Source organism: Megalobrama amblycephala, linkage group LG18, assembly GCF_018812025.1.
Source record: "Megalobrama amblycephala isolate DHTTF-2021 linkage group LG18, ASM1881202v1, whole genome shotgun sequence".
Taxonomy (NCBI): domain Eukaryota; kingdom Metazoa; phylum Chordata; class Actinopteri; order Cypriniformes; family Xenocyprididae; genus Megalobrama; species Megalobrama amblycephala.
In genome coordinates, this window is record NC_063061.1 from 15,101,203 (window position 1) to 15,116,045 (window position 14,843).

Here is a 14,843-nt window from a genome sequence, read left to right on the forward strand (position 1 = left end):
CAATCATAGCTGTAAAAAGACATTTCTTTCACCAGCAAAGAGAAAGCTCTTCATTATTTTAGATTTATGTGCATGCTTGTGCATGCTCTTCAGTATCCTATGGTTATTTTTATTGAACATGTGGACAGGATGTGGTTGTAGAATCATGTTATTGAAAGTCTCTTGTTGGCCCTGCTTTCCCAAAAAAAAAACATTGTGCCATAAAAAAGTGAATCAATGGATGTTTTCATGCAAAAAAGCAAAAATAAAATGTAAACAATAATTTGCATAGCCAACAATGGAAACTAACACACTGACCTATTTTTAAAGCATTATAAATTTTACATTTAGAAACCAAGACCTTTATTTGCTTGTCTTCAGGAAAAATTGTGCAATTGGACATCCTTCTTGGAACTGCTAATATAGTTAAATACATAACGTGGCAGGAGTATAATAATAAGGCTTAATTCATGGCTATTATATAGTAACATTAACATTCTCACCAAATTAGCTTTAGTTTGATTTTATGGCCACTTTACGCATTCCTATTCATGGAAACGATTCACGATTTAGGTGTTGTCTTTTGGTGCAGCATGTCAGATTTGTTTCTTGAAGGGAAACATAGAGCTTGCCTGTCAGCTACAGTGGTCACAATGGTTTTTCAGTTCAGGTGTGTGCATCTTATTTTACGAGTAAGTACATGCTGTAGCTTCAGGCACTTTGTCTTACAGCTATACATGTGCTAAGCACAACATTTGGTAGCTCTGAGACTCCTGCAATGTCTGGGTGTCTGTGTGAATTCTTTATGTGAGGCATACAGTAAATGCTCCTCGTTAAATGTTGAACTCTTGACTGAATTTGTCTTAAGTTAAATGGATAGTTCACCCAAAAATTAAAAGTTCTTAAAGGATTAGTTCACTTTCAAATGAAAATTAGCCCAATCTTTACTCACACTCAAGACATTCTGGGTGTATATGACTTTCTTCTTTCTGATGAACACCATTGGAGAAATATTAAATATCCTGACGCATCCGAGCTTTATAATGGCAGTGTACGATACCAACGAGTATGAGCTGAAGAAAGTGCCTCCATCCACATCCATCCATCATAAATGTACTCCACTTTGCTCCAGGGCAGTTAATAAAGTCCTTCTGAACCGAAGCAATGCGTTTATGTAAGAAAAAAAATCTATATTTAACAAGTTATGAAGTAAAATAGCTTGCTTCCGCCAGGCCGCCTTTCGTATTCCACTTATGAAGAAAGTGTAAACTGGCATTGCGTCAGTTAAAGGATTAGTTCACTTTCAAATGAAAATTTCCTGATAATTTCCTCTCCCCCGTGTCATCCAAGATGTTCATGTCTTTCTTTCTTCAGTCGAAAAGAAATGAAGGTTTTTGATGAAAATATAGTTATAGATCTCCATATAGTGGACTTCAATGGCCTCCAAACGGTTGAAGGTCAAAATTACAGTTTCAGTGCAGCTTCAAAGCGTTCTACACAATCCCAGATGAGGAATAAGGGTCTTATCTAGAGAAACCATCACTCGTTTTCTAAAAAGAAAATTTTTTTTTTTACATTTTAACCATAAATGTTCATCTTGAACTAGCTCTCTTCTTCTTCTCCGTCTTCTCTACTAGAATTCCAGCAGTGTCGACACTGCTAAGCATATTACTGCCCTCCTCAGGTGAAAGTTTGAACTAAATTGTCATATACAATATGCTAGTGCAAGTATATAACAATTAGTTCAAACTTTGACCTGTGGAGGGCAGTAATACACTTAGCAGTGTCTACACTGCCGGAATTCTAGTAGAGAAGAAGAAGAAGAGAGCTAGTTCAAGATGAACATTTATGGTTAAAACGTATATAATTTTTATTTATTTTTTTAGAAAATGAGTGATGGTTTCTCTAGATAAGACCCTTGAAGTCCATTATATGGAGAAAAATCCTGGAATGTTTTCATCAAAAACCTTCATTTCTTTTTGACTGAAGAGAGAAGGACATGGACATCTTGGATGACATGGGGGTGAGTAAATTATCAGGAAATTTTAATTTGAAAGTGAACTAATCCTTTAAGCTTTTTCCGTAAGTTGAAAAGGGAAGGCATAGGACGTAGCGTAAGATTTCTTTAGCGGCGAGAGTTTTACACTTTCTTTGTAAGTTGAATTCGGAAGGCAATCTGGTGGACTTCTTTGCAAATCTTTGGTCTCTATATAATTCCCTTACTTCTGTTTTCATTTCAAAGTTTTGATGACTTCACTATTATTATAAAATGTTAAAAAAATGATGTAGATGAGTAGATGTGTAAAAAATTTTGAGTGGTAGCATCCACCTTATTTTTTAACATGGAAGTAAGCTATATCACATAACAGACTTGCAATTGAAAAGGTCTATAACTAAAGAATAAAGTGCTTTATTCAGTAAAACTATTTGCACAACAAACCAGTGTGTTTATGATTATTATAATAAATTAAAATATGATAACAAATACCAACATGACAGATTGTTTTTGTGCAGCTAAAATAACTGGAAGCGACTGAGACCGCAAGCCTTCCACATTCAGGTTAAAAAAAAATGGCTACAAATAAGGTGAATATAATGTGTGCTGGGTTTGAAATGCTTAGTTTGTTTTTTGAGAGGAATAATGTGAAAGTTTGGAATGAGGAGGAATCCTGCAGTCAGAAGAATCTGGGTCAGAGTGCTGGCGGATTAGAACTGACTCTTTCCAACTCTCAATTCTTGGGAGAAAATTGGGACTCTCTTTTGTTTTTTGTCTTCCTCATCCTCGATCTTCCCTTCACTTTTTCTCTTAGGATCTCTGCTAAACCCTTCTGTAGGGAAACATTGTGTGATGCATGTAAGTGGCAGTGGTGCACAAGTCAAGCGGCAAAACTATAGAGCATTAATTAACACTTTGCTGATTTTGTTAGTCTCTCACATCTGCCTCCTCTCCAACTCACTATCTCTCCAACCTTCTTCCGATTTCATACTCTCTCTTTCATGTAAGTCTGAAGCTTTATTATTTTCCCTCTCTGGCTGCCATCAGAGTCCAGTATCGACAGTCTGACTAATGGATTCTGGAAATTTCTTCATGCGCTGCAGGAACACATGTAACAGACTGTATGCAGGACTTCAAAAGTATTGTTTTTCAACTCATGATATGGAGTTGTGTCTTCTTGCTGTAACAGTGAGCACGGCTTACTCAGTGACCCGAGCCCAATTTGCACACACTCAGAGGCAGGTTTGATAGTGATGGAAGGCAGTATTGAGTGTTTAGATAATGGTATTGATTTTAGAACTGCCTACCAAATGGCCCCATATGCCCTGTGTAGGACCATTAGCACCTAAGCACAGAGTGTGTGTGAGCGCAGTCTTGGATTGGTCTTCATCTCTCAAGAGCTTGCTCACTCTAGGCTCTCTGCAGCTCTCAGCTCATCAGTTCCTCAAAACTAGTTAAAAATGTATTTGTCTGTTCTCTTTTCTCTCCCCAGACAAACATCCCGTTCCTCCAGAATGTTTTGAGCAATAATCAGTTCCTGAATGGGACGGTAGACACTCAGTTCATTGACGAGAATCCAGATCTCTTCAACCTCAAACCCGTGCAGAACCGAGCACAGAAACTGCTTCACTATCTAGGTACCTTTTTTTTGAACAATTGATTCAATGAATAGACTGATTCACAAATGTGTTTGGCTGAATTAAATTGTGCACTTTTGTTTTGTGACATTTATTTCACATTTTATAATTATTGATTGATTTCATGAGTGAAATTAGTTAGTTTTTGGGGTTTTTTTTCTCAGTTTCAGAAATTAACTTTTTTCCCCAAGAGACATTTCCCCTCTTAGAATTATTTTTTTTTTTTTCAAGGTATTTATACCTTTATGAAGGTATTTTTTTCTAACCATAAAACACACCGCATGCGGTTGATTTATGTCAAATACCTCAATTGAATAAATTAATTGCATTCTCAATATGACCAATTATGGCTGTTAAATATAAAATCAGATTAAGTAGCTGTAAATAATGTACAAGATATCATGACACAAGAGCATTTATGGCATTATTTTTAACTAAACACATTACTTAACTGGCCTACAATAGAATATAATATGTAAATACATCAAACAAAATCAATAGAATGCACAAGGGTCGTTTTTTGACCACACATTGATAATATCTGGGCTTTTTTTCAATTTTTGCCTCGATCCCTAGTTATTTCTAATCTTAATTTCTTTGTGTAAAATTATGAACATTATAAAATTATAAACAGCTCAGTATTTCCATTATGAGTGTTTCATGTGTTTATGAATTACCAACTAATACAGATAGAATTGTGCAGATTTCTATACTACTATTCAAATGTTTGTCATAAGCAATTTTTTTATTTTTTGAAAGAAATGAATACTTTTATTCAGCAAGGATGCAAAAAATGTATCGATGTTACAAAAGTACAAATAATAAGAAATGAGCAGCAAATCAGCATATTAGAATGATTTCTGAAGGATCATATGACACTGAGGATTGATGTAATGATGCTTCTTTGCCAACACATGAATAAATTACATTTTAAAATATATTAAAAAAGAAAATGGCTATTTTAAATTGCCATTTCATAATATTTCACAATATTCCAGTTTTTACTGTATTTTTGATCAAATAAAGCAGCCTTGGTGAACATAATACAGAACCCTAAACTTTTGAACAATAGTGTACATTTGAACACCTTTCACCATCCCTGCTCTTTTTCAGCAGCCCTTTATAAAGTTTTGTGTCAAGTCAAGAGCCAAAACCTTTAAAGTAACGTGGGCTGTGCAGTTTCCAGTCCACTTGACCCATCCACTCACTGTGTTATACCAGCAGAGGTGGATCTGAAGCAGTTTGGACTATTTGTGTGTGATTGCTTTTGCTCGTCATTCAGGGCATGTTATGGTGAACGGCCCGACTACTCCAATACCTGTCAAGGCTAAGCCTTCCCCCATCGATCCGGTCATCCCACCAGTACCCCTCGGTAAGAAACACACGCTCTTACCTTATCTCATATTCACACACTGTCAGTTTCTCACACTACAAACCCAATATTAGCTGCCTTGCAGTTGGGTGCCATGATGTTTCATTGATGCAGTGCAGAAGCCATAGAGTATGTTTACGTCTTACAGAAGGTGGTCATAATTCATCCTTCTCCCTCAGTCTTTCATGAAGTTACCTTTATGCCACTATATTATGAATCTACAGCGGGAGGAACATAAAATTCAGTCATTTGTTTACAAAAGAGCCCCTCCACCATATTTTCATTCACTTTTACTTCCATCTTGTGTGGATTTGTTTGGACATGTGCCAAGAGTGAAAATGAATTGTGCTCTGGAAAAACTACTTTAGTTTTTTCTGCATCTATTAAGATGCGTGTTGTTGTTTTATTTGGTTTTTTTTGTCTGTATATGAATAATAGTGCTGATTAAAAAGTGTATTTTTTTCTTTCTAGTCCTACGCAGTGTGGTGTTTGTGATAATGTCTGTATTATTAATTGGCCGTGTGTTTGTGTGTGTATGCACTCTGCAGGTGAGCCACCAGTGGGTTTCAGGGATGTGTTGCTGAGAGAGGGTCCAGATGGTTTTGCGAAGGCGGTGCGTGCCCACCAGGGTCTGCTGCTTATGGATACCACGTTCAGAGACGCCCACCAGTCCCTCCTGGCCACTCGCGTACGCACTCACGACCTCAAACGGATCGCTCCTTTTGTGGCTCACAACTTCAGCAACCTCTTCAGCGTGGAAAACTGGGGAGGTGTGGTACTAGTTCAATGCTATTGTTTTATTTCCTTCCCCTTGCTTTCTCTCTCTCTTTCTGTCCCTCCCCTTCCTCCCCCCACTGTTTTTTTGCCTTACTGTTGTCTCTTCCATTTTAGCAGCTCACCCAGCCTTCTATTCTCCAGCTTGACTCTCATATTCCCCTCAGTCCGGTTTTGATTCCTCTTAATGATTCTGGATCCTTTACCAAAGTCTTGTAGTACTTTTAAGGAAAAAATATTTGTTAAAAATATGTACAATTCCATTGTCAAAAGATTAGATGAGTTCAATAATAAATACATTTTGAAATTTTTGCTAAAGATGTGTTTGGACTTTTTAATGACTTTTCATAGGTGGAATAAATGCACAATTTGGCCTTTACTATATAAAAACAGCAAACAACTACTACTAGCAAAACTAGCAAACTACTAGTAAAAATGTGGAAGTATGATTCCTACGGGAAGTTGCTTTACATGCTTCTTGGAGTTTTACACATCTGTTCCACTAATGCTGGATATTCTGATCCTCTTTTTCTATTTTATTAATTTATTTTGCCCCGTCTCTCTTTCTTTTTCAACAGGCGCTACGTTTGATGTGGCAATGCGTTTCCTGTGTGAGTGTCCCTGGAAAAGGCTGCAGGAGTTGAGGGCTCTGATGCCAAATGTGCCTTTTCAGATGCTTCTGAGAGGTGCCAACGCCGTTGGATACACCAACTACCCTGACAATGCAGTCTTCAAGTCAGTCATGTGCTATCTTGCACCACAACCTGCTCACAGTCTGAATGAACTTGTCAAATGTTAATCTTTTTACAGACGGGAATCCCAAGCACTTGAACGTTCTGATTCAGATTCCACTTACAGTAATGATTCTTTTTGTCTTTTTGAGAAAGCACGTGGGGAATCAAGTGGGAAATTCTTCCACATCAGCGGAGGAATGTAGACGTTAACAAACAAACTGAAAAATCGTTCAGTTCCAGTACTTGTTAGAGAAACTCTTTGTCTTCACTAGCTTAAGTCTACTTCATTTGTTTCTCTCTGCCACTGACTCTGGCCCTAAGCACTATTCAGATGGCTTTTAATTCTTATTAGAATGTGGAGCTGGGGAGCATTTCTGCTCATTTAATGGCTTTGTTTCAGACCTTCTATAAAATGGCTGCTACCAATTTCCATTCAGCATTTCCAGTGCCAAAATGCACAAATGTAAATCTTATAGACCAAAAATCTTGCATAAACTGTTTATATACTATTATAGTATTTATTAAAAGTTTTAATTAGCTTTTATTTGATTATTTTTAGTAAAATGACAAGCAATTAAGTGCTTGTCATTTTATTAGTTTTTATAAATATTTCTGTTTAACTTTTTAAGTTGTGCATTTTTTTACGCTTAAGCTTTTACATCTAATATATATTATCAAGAACGATTTTTTTTTATAGTTATAGATTTAGTTAACAATAGGGGTGTAACAATATATCATGTCACAATATATTGCAGTACAAAAATGCAACAATATGTATTGTGGATAGTGACAATATATATTGTGTATAATAAAAATTACTGTGTGAGGAAAAAATCAAGAAACCCTGGATGGAGTGTGTAGCTTTTCATTTCTTAAACAACCATGTAGAAAGACACATCTTGGCCATATTCCAGGATGATAATGTCAAAAATTGTGAAAGAATGGTTCAGAGAGCATGAAGAATCATTTTCACACATGAATTGGCACCTCTGAGTCCAGACCTTAATTTCATTGCAAGTCTTTGGGATGTGCTGGAGGAGACTTTACAGAGTGCTCACCTCTTGCATTGTCAATACAAGATCTTGACCAAAAATTGATGCACCTCTTGATGGAAATAGCATCACAACATGTATTTCCATCAAGAGGTGCATTATTTTTGATCAAGATCTTGTATTGACAATGCAAGAGGTGAGCACTCTGTAAAGTCTCCTCCAGCACATCCCAAAAACTTACACTGAGGTTAAGGTCAGGCCAGTTCATGTGAGAAAATGATTCTTCATGCTCCCTCCCAACAATTCTTTCACAATTTGAGCCTGATGAATCTTGACATTGTCATCCTGGAATATGGCCATGATACATCTTAATACATGGTTGTTTAAGAAATGAAAAGAAAAGAACTGTTGCCAAACATATAACATGCTAGAAAAATAATAATCACTGTAATAATGATCCATCCATAAATATTTGCCTATTAAAATCCAAACAGTGTCTTTTTTTTTGGGCCGGGGAGTATATATGTAATGTTGAATATAATGTATAATTATGCAATGGGGGGGGAGTATTTGTGGGCCCTGTGCATTGTCCTGTGCATTGGGTTACCAGCACCAAGTCCAAGCCTATTCATTTCCACTCCCAATGTAATACCAAATTTAGCATTTTAATCAACAGTACATTTTTTTGTTAACGTTTTACCATATGTCTTAGAGTATCGCAGTAATATTGTATGGTAAGTTCAGAATTGTGATATGTATTGAATCATGACTTGAGGGTATCGTTACACCCCTAGTTGACAACACTGAAACAAAAAGCTCAGTGATATACCGTTACTCATTACCATATAATTTCCTCTGTTTTGTTAGGTTCTGTGAGGTAGCCAAAGAAAATGGTATGGACATCTTTCGTGTGTTTGACTCGTTGAACTATCTTCCCAACATGCTCTTGGGAATGGAAGCAGCAGGTGCGGCAGGAGGAGTGGTGGAGGCGGCCATCTCGTACACCGGCGACGTTTCTGACCCCATGAGGAAGAAATATTCTTTAGAATACTATCTCAAACTAGCAGATGAGCTGGTCAAGGCTGGGACGCACATCCTTTGCATCAAGGTGGTGGTTTGTTTATTTTTGTGTGGGTTTTTTTTTTTTTATCCATTTGTCTGTTTTGTTAACCTCAACTCTTGCTCACTCTTTCATATTGACTGCTGCTCCCACTCTGCCTCCACCCACACGTAAAATACCACTGCATCACTGTCTCTGTTTGTTTCTAGTTCATTTCTCTTTCTTTCCTTTACTTTCTCCCTCTGTCTATCCACTTTGCAGGACATGGCGGGTCTCCTGAAGCCTGATTCTGGCCGTTTGCTGGTCAGCGCTCTGAGGGACCGTTTCCCAGACGTGCCGATCCACGTGCACACTCACGACACTGCGGGGGCTGGAGTGGCTGCCATGCTGGCGTGTGCAGAGGCCGGAGCAGACATTGTGGATGTAGCGGTTGACTCCATGGCAGGAATGACGTCCCAGCCCAGCATGGGTGCTATTGTGGCATGTGCTAAAGGCACGAAACTCAATACTGGTGAGGACTGTCAATCAAACTGTCTTCTTAGAGCTGATATACAATATATTATATTATTGATGGATGGATGGATGGATTTTGCATTAAGTGAAGGAAAAAAAGTTTGTTGCTAGCAACTTTGTCTCATCCTGGTTAGGACATGGTGTTAGAGTGATTAATTGGGTGTTTTGTTTTCTGTTGTTTTCTGTGCATATAAAACAGTTCCTCATTTATTTTAGTTTGCCTGGTTTTCCATGAAACAGCCCATCCCTCATTTTCCAGGTCATGTGTTAAAGGCAACATGATGTAAATATTCTTCTTCTATCATAAAAGCTATTATCATGTCTTTATGCATGAGAACAATTACTCCTCACCCTTCTGCAGTTGTGAAGCTCTTACTACAACCCAAAACACTCTTTGTGGTATTTAATATTCAACACACCTGTTTTACACTGTTTTTTCAACTGCTGCGCCTCATTTCATGCAAATGCTCCCACACCTTCGTTCTCATAATATTTCTTTCCCCTCCTTCATAATCCAGGTGTGAATGAGGTCATGGGAAGTCAGCCGAAAGTAGAAGAAAAGCAAACAGAGCAGAGCAGGAATGGTAATGAAAGAAAGGGGAAAAAATGATAACACAGCATGGCCAGTCAGTTTTGGAAGGAGTAGAAGAAAAAGAAAATGATGTTGGGGTGAATGAAAAGAGTAGAGAGAGGGGTCAGAGCGGACAGATATCATTTGGATGTTGGTGGCTGACCCTTTGACCTTTTCTTAATTGTGACATTACTGTGGCTGCTGGTGTTTAACCTTCACTGATGAGTCTCGTGCCCCGTTGGGCCTTCTCGCAGTAGGGTGTGTGTATTTGTGGCCAGAGACTGTGGAGTGTGGTCTCTGTGTGGGAGACCATCTGTCCAACCACGGGTCACTGCCTCACCTGCCGCTGTAGTGACCAATGGCATAAAGATCTACCTCATTATGGCTGATTCACGCTGCCATGGCAAATGTCAACATTTCTGTCATCTAAAGATGGCTGTTGACTATAATTAACTTAACACATGAAAGAGTGCTGTTGTAGTGAATATCAACATGGCTGAGACTCAGTTATTGAAACTTATTCCATACAACTAGGGATACATCAATTTTAATATTCTGGTCAATACCAATAAGCTGATAATTATTTTAATGTTATGACGGTATTAAAATATAACACTATTTTCAATCATTTCAAATGAATTTAGGCAACACTGCATTATAATGTACAGATGAAAAATGGATTTTTTTGTTTTTAAATTTATTGAAGATTGCATTTAAATTGTATTAAATTATTAGTGACCGATATTTGGGATTTTTTTAATTGTCGGCTTTGGCCTGAAACTTTTATTTGACAGCGCAGATGGACATGAGCTTCAGTTCTCCATCTTCATTAGTTTATTGTCTTTGTTTAACAGTTCTGTCTAATAAATTATCAGAGATAATTAAAAGAGATAGTAAATGGTATATGAAAAGGTATTACAGTATTTGCAGTTGTATTATTATTATTATTATTATTATTATTATTATTAATAGAATAGCAAATGCTATTATATAATTATTCTATAATTTCTTATACACTGTCGGCATTCAGTATATGCATTTATACTATATTATTTAAACAAATAAATCTTTGAATAATAAACATTTATTTTAAAATTAAACATCTAATAAACATTTAATTGCAGCATAAGTTATTTACTATCTTTAAATTAAATAGTGTGATATATATGCGTCATTGACCAATAAGATTTTTAAAAGTGAATATAATGGAGATATAAATAATTATGAAGTTTTATTAAGTGTTAACAATGAGATTATGTGGGTTTTTATAATCAATTATCACTGCTTTTGTCAATTTTTTTTTTTTTTTTTTTTTTTATAAGATGGACAAAATTTGTCATCAAAAAAGTCATTATGTTTAACCAAAAGTTTTACCAAATGACACTTTTGGTTTATACCGAATGACAATATTTTCAAACAATGCTAACAGGCTGATATCTAGCTAGCTAGCAAAAGGACAATCAAACATTTTATATTTAGTACAAGTTTTTTAAAATATTACAAAATTATCCGTTTTATAGTTGTTGTACTAAATGACCTGATTTTTCGGGACATGCGTGTGAGCAAGTGAAAATATGAACTTTTCAAATAGTTAAGAGAGAGTTAGTTGCTTTGCTTCAATACCATGTGCTCATTTGCAGGTGTCTGAATGATGTCACATCCTGTCACATGATATTGAACGCATGACTTAATCCAAAATGGTCCCTTTTATATTGGTTACTCTGAATGACATCAGTGAAATTAATTTTTCTGGACATTCTTTCTCATAACTACGGAAGAGGATTAGGGCCAAGCAATAATAAAAAAATAAAACCATCTCGAGATTAAAGTTGTTAAATTTCGAGAAAAAACTCGTTAAATTTTGAGAAAAAAGTCTAGATAAAATGTTGAGAATAAAGTAATTAAATTATGAGAAAAAACTCGTTAAATTTCGAGAAAAAAGTCGAGATAAAATGTTGAGAATAAAGTCATTAAATTATGAGAAAAAGTTGTTAAATTACGAGAACAAATTCGTTAAATTATTAGAAAAATGTCTTTAATTTCGAGAAAAAAGTCGAGATAAAATGTTGAGAATAAAGTAATTAAATTACGAGAATAAAGTCATTAAATTATGAGAAAAAAGTTGTTAAATTACGAGAACAAATTCGTTAAATTACAAATTTGTTCTCATAATTTAACAACTTTTTTTCTTGTAATTTAATGACTTTATTCTCGTAATTTAATGACTTTATTCTCAACATTTTATCTCGACTTTTTTCTCGAAATTTAACGAGTTTTTTCTCATAATTTAATTACGTTTTTCTCGTAATTTAATGACTTTATTCTCAACATTTTATCTCGACTTTTTTCTTGAATTTTAACAAGTTTTTTCTCAACATTTTATTTTTACTTTTTTCTCGAAATTTAACAACTTTAATCTCGAGATGGTTTTTTATTATTGCTTGGCCCTAATCCTCTTCCGTACATAAAAAAGCAACGACTTCTACACATAATTTTTATATAATTTTGCACAATGTTGGTATATGATGTTATAAAATCATAGAAATTTATTGCATTTTAAGATATTTTATTCACAAACGAAATGGCCTTTGGACAGTTAAACTGAATGACCTTTTACACTTCAAAATCTTTAAAATACCTTTATATGTAGAAAAATATAATTAAAACCTTTTGGATTCAATAAAAGAGATCTAGTTATACTACCTTACATACTTTGGACGTCATATCTTTTTTTATTATTATTAAGGTCATGTCATTGACCCATATATTGATTTTTATTTCAGCCATCGGCACACTTTCCAATGTTGCTCAGCCAATCAAATCAGAGAAACGGTAACTTTTATATAAACGTTCAATTTGTTTGCTGGGACAGTGTGAACTAGCCTTTACAGTAGCTCTCATGTTGACTGTTATTAATATACAGGCTGTGTAAGTTAATATAATTTATTAGCCCTTGCTAATTAAGCCACCAAACAATTATTATTAACACATTAATGAAGCACAGAGACGTGAGCTGTGGCTCTCACATACCGGAAAGCCCTGGATGTTGTTTCTATTAAAGTCCATGCTTTATGTATAGATATAACCGCCCTCTTCTGGAGCTCCACATGGTGTGGGCGTGTGACTTTGGCAGTATGAGACACATCAGAACAACTCACATGATGAGGAGGTGTTTGCACTTTTGTTGATTCAGTTTGTTTTATTCCCTTAAGATTCAACCGCACCCCCTCACTCTCAGTGCCTCACGTTTCTTTTGTTTTCACTCCAGGAGGTGTTTCTTAGGTAATTGAATTGTTTGGAGGCTGTCAGGATTCCTGTGGCAAAGTTATTGTAGTCTCTGTGTCTCTGCACACAGTTTTGTTGCCATATGCAACATCCAGTATTAATCACCTGGTTACAGCTTTTTAAAACAAGCTGCTGTATGTGTTGATGTGAAAAGGAAGAGACAGCGCTGACACATGCTCAATTCTTATTTCAGTAGAGTACGCAAGGCAGCACAGTATTGATATTCCTCAGTCATTCCATTTGTTCTCTCCTACTGAACCTTTCAACATACAGACCAAAAGCTGAAATTTAAGATTAAAAAATATGAAAATCTCCCATTGACTTACATTGAAAGACTGTTCACCAATTAAAAACCAACTGTGAAGTTGTCATAATCCTATTTGAATATTCGTATCCACTACAAACCAGTGTGTTAATAATTATGAAAATACATTAAAGGTGCCCAAGAACGTTCTTTTACAAGATGTAATATAAGTCTAAGGTGTCTCCTGAATGTGTCTGTGAAGTTTCAGCTCAAAATACCCCATAGATTTTTTTTTAATTAATTTTTTTAACTGCCTATTTTGGGGCATCATTAACAATGCACTGATTTACACTCGGCGCCGCCCCCTTAAATCGCCTGCTCCCTGCCACACGAGCTGTCGACTATATTACAGCGCATTTACAAAGTTCACACAGCTAATATAACCCTCAAATGGATCTTTACAAGATGTTCGTCATGCATGCTGCATGCATGCTTCGAATTATGTGAGTAAAGTATTTATTTGGATGTTAAAGTTTTATTCTGAATGAGTTTGAGGCTGTCCTCCGTGGCTAACGGCTATTGCTACACTGTTGGAGAGATTTATAAAGAGTGAAGTTGTGTTTATGCATTATACATACTGGAAGTGTTTAAAAAATGAAAATAGTGACGGCTCTTGTCTCTGTGAATACAGTAAGAAACGATGGTAACTTTAACCTCATTTAACCGTACATTAGCAACATGCTAACGAAACTTTTAGAAAGACAATTTACAAATATCAGTAAAAATATCATGCTATCATGGATTATGTCAGTTATTATTGCTCCATCTGCCATTTTTCGCTATTGTTCTTGCTTACCTAGTCTGATGATTCGGCTGTGTGCAGCTCCAGACGTTAACTGGCTGCCCTTGTCTAATGCCTTTTATAATGTTGGGAACATCATGGGCTGGCATTATGCAAATATTGGGGCATAACAGTCGGTGTTCGTTTAAACAGTCGGAGGTCGTTTAAACAAATGAGATTTATATAAGAAGGAGGAAACAATGGGGTTTGAGACTCACTGTATGAACTCTTGTTATTTAACTATGCCAAGGTAAATTCAATTTTTGAATCAAGGGCACCTTTAAAATAATAAATAACAGTTTGCAATATCAAGCAGCATAACATGCTGTTTTTGTACAGCTAAAATAACTGGAAGTGGATGACACTGGAAGTTCAGGTTACAATAAAGTGGATATGTTTTGTTCTGCCAGAGGTATCACTTGTGTTAATTATAATGCACAGCTGACACAAAACAAGACTTAGTTTGTTGTTGACTGTACATTATTTATTTTGTCTATCAATCTGTATGTCTGTCTGTCTATCTATCTATCTTTCTATCATTCTATTTATTGTATCTATCCATCTTCTGTTGTCTATTCATCCAATCAGTCCATCCATCCCATATAATCCACCCATCCCAGAATTTTTAAACAGTCTATTGAGTTTCCGTATTTTACAGCGGAAAATTCTATATTTTACAAACGTTTCCACAATATCGTTCTATCATTCTCTTTATTTTATCTATCCATCTTCTGTTCTGTCTATTCATCTAATTAGTCCATCCAATCCAATCCCATCCATCCCAGAATTTTTAAGTCTATCGTTTCCCTATTTTACAGGGGGAAAAAATTCTGTATTTTACAAAC

General features: G+C 35.8%; 1 protein-coding gene across 1 annotated transcript in view; it reads left to right on the forward strand.

Moving 5' to 3' along the window:
- The window catches only part of pcxa (pyruvate carboxylase a), a 180,756-nt gene that overhangs the window by 146,217 nt on the left and 19,696 nt on the right, over positions 1-14,843 (forward strand). The window contains exons 11-16 of the mRNA XM_048167549.1: positions 3,468-3,612; positions 4,895-4,984; positions 5,533-5,754; positions 6,337-6,493; positions 8,352-8,592; positions 8,806-9,055. Of these exons, the coding sequence (XP_048023506.1) occupies positions 3,468-3,612; positions 4,895-4,984; positions 5,533-5,754; positions 6,337-6,493; positions 8,352-8,592; positions 8,806-9,055 (1,105 nt within the window). The remainder of the gene's footprint in view (positions 1-3,467; positions 3,613-4,894; positions 4,985-5,532; positions 5,755-6,336; positions 6,494-8,351; positions 8,593-8,805; positions 9,056-14,843) is intronic.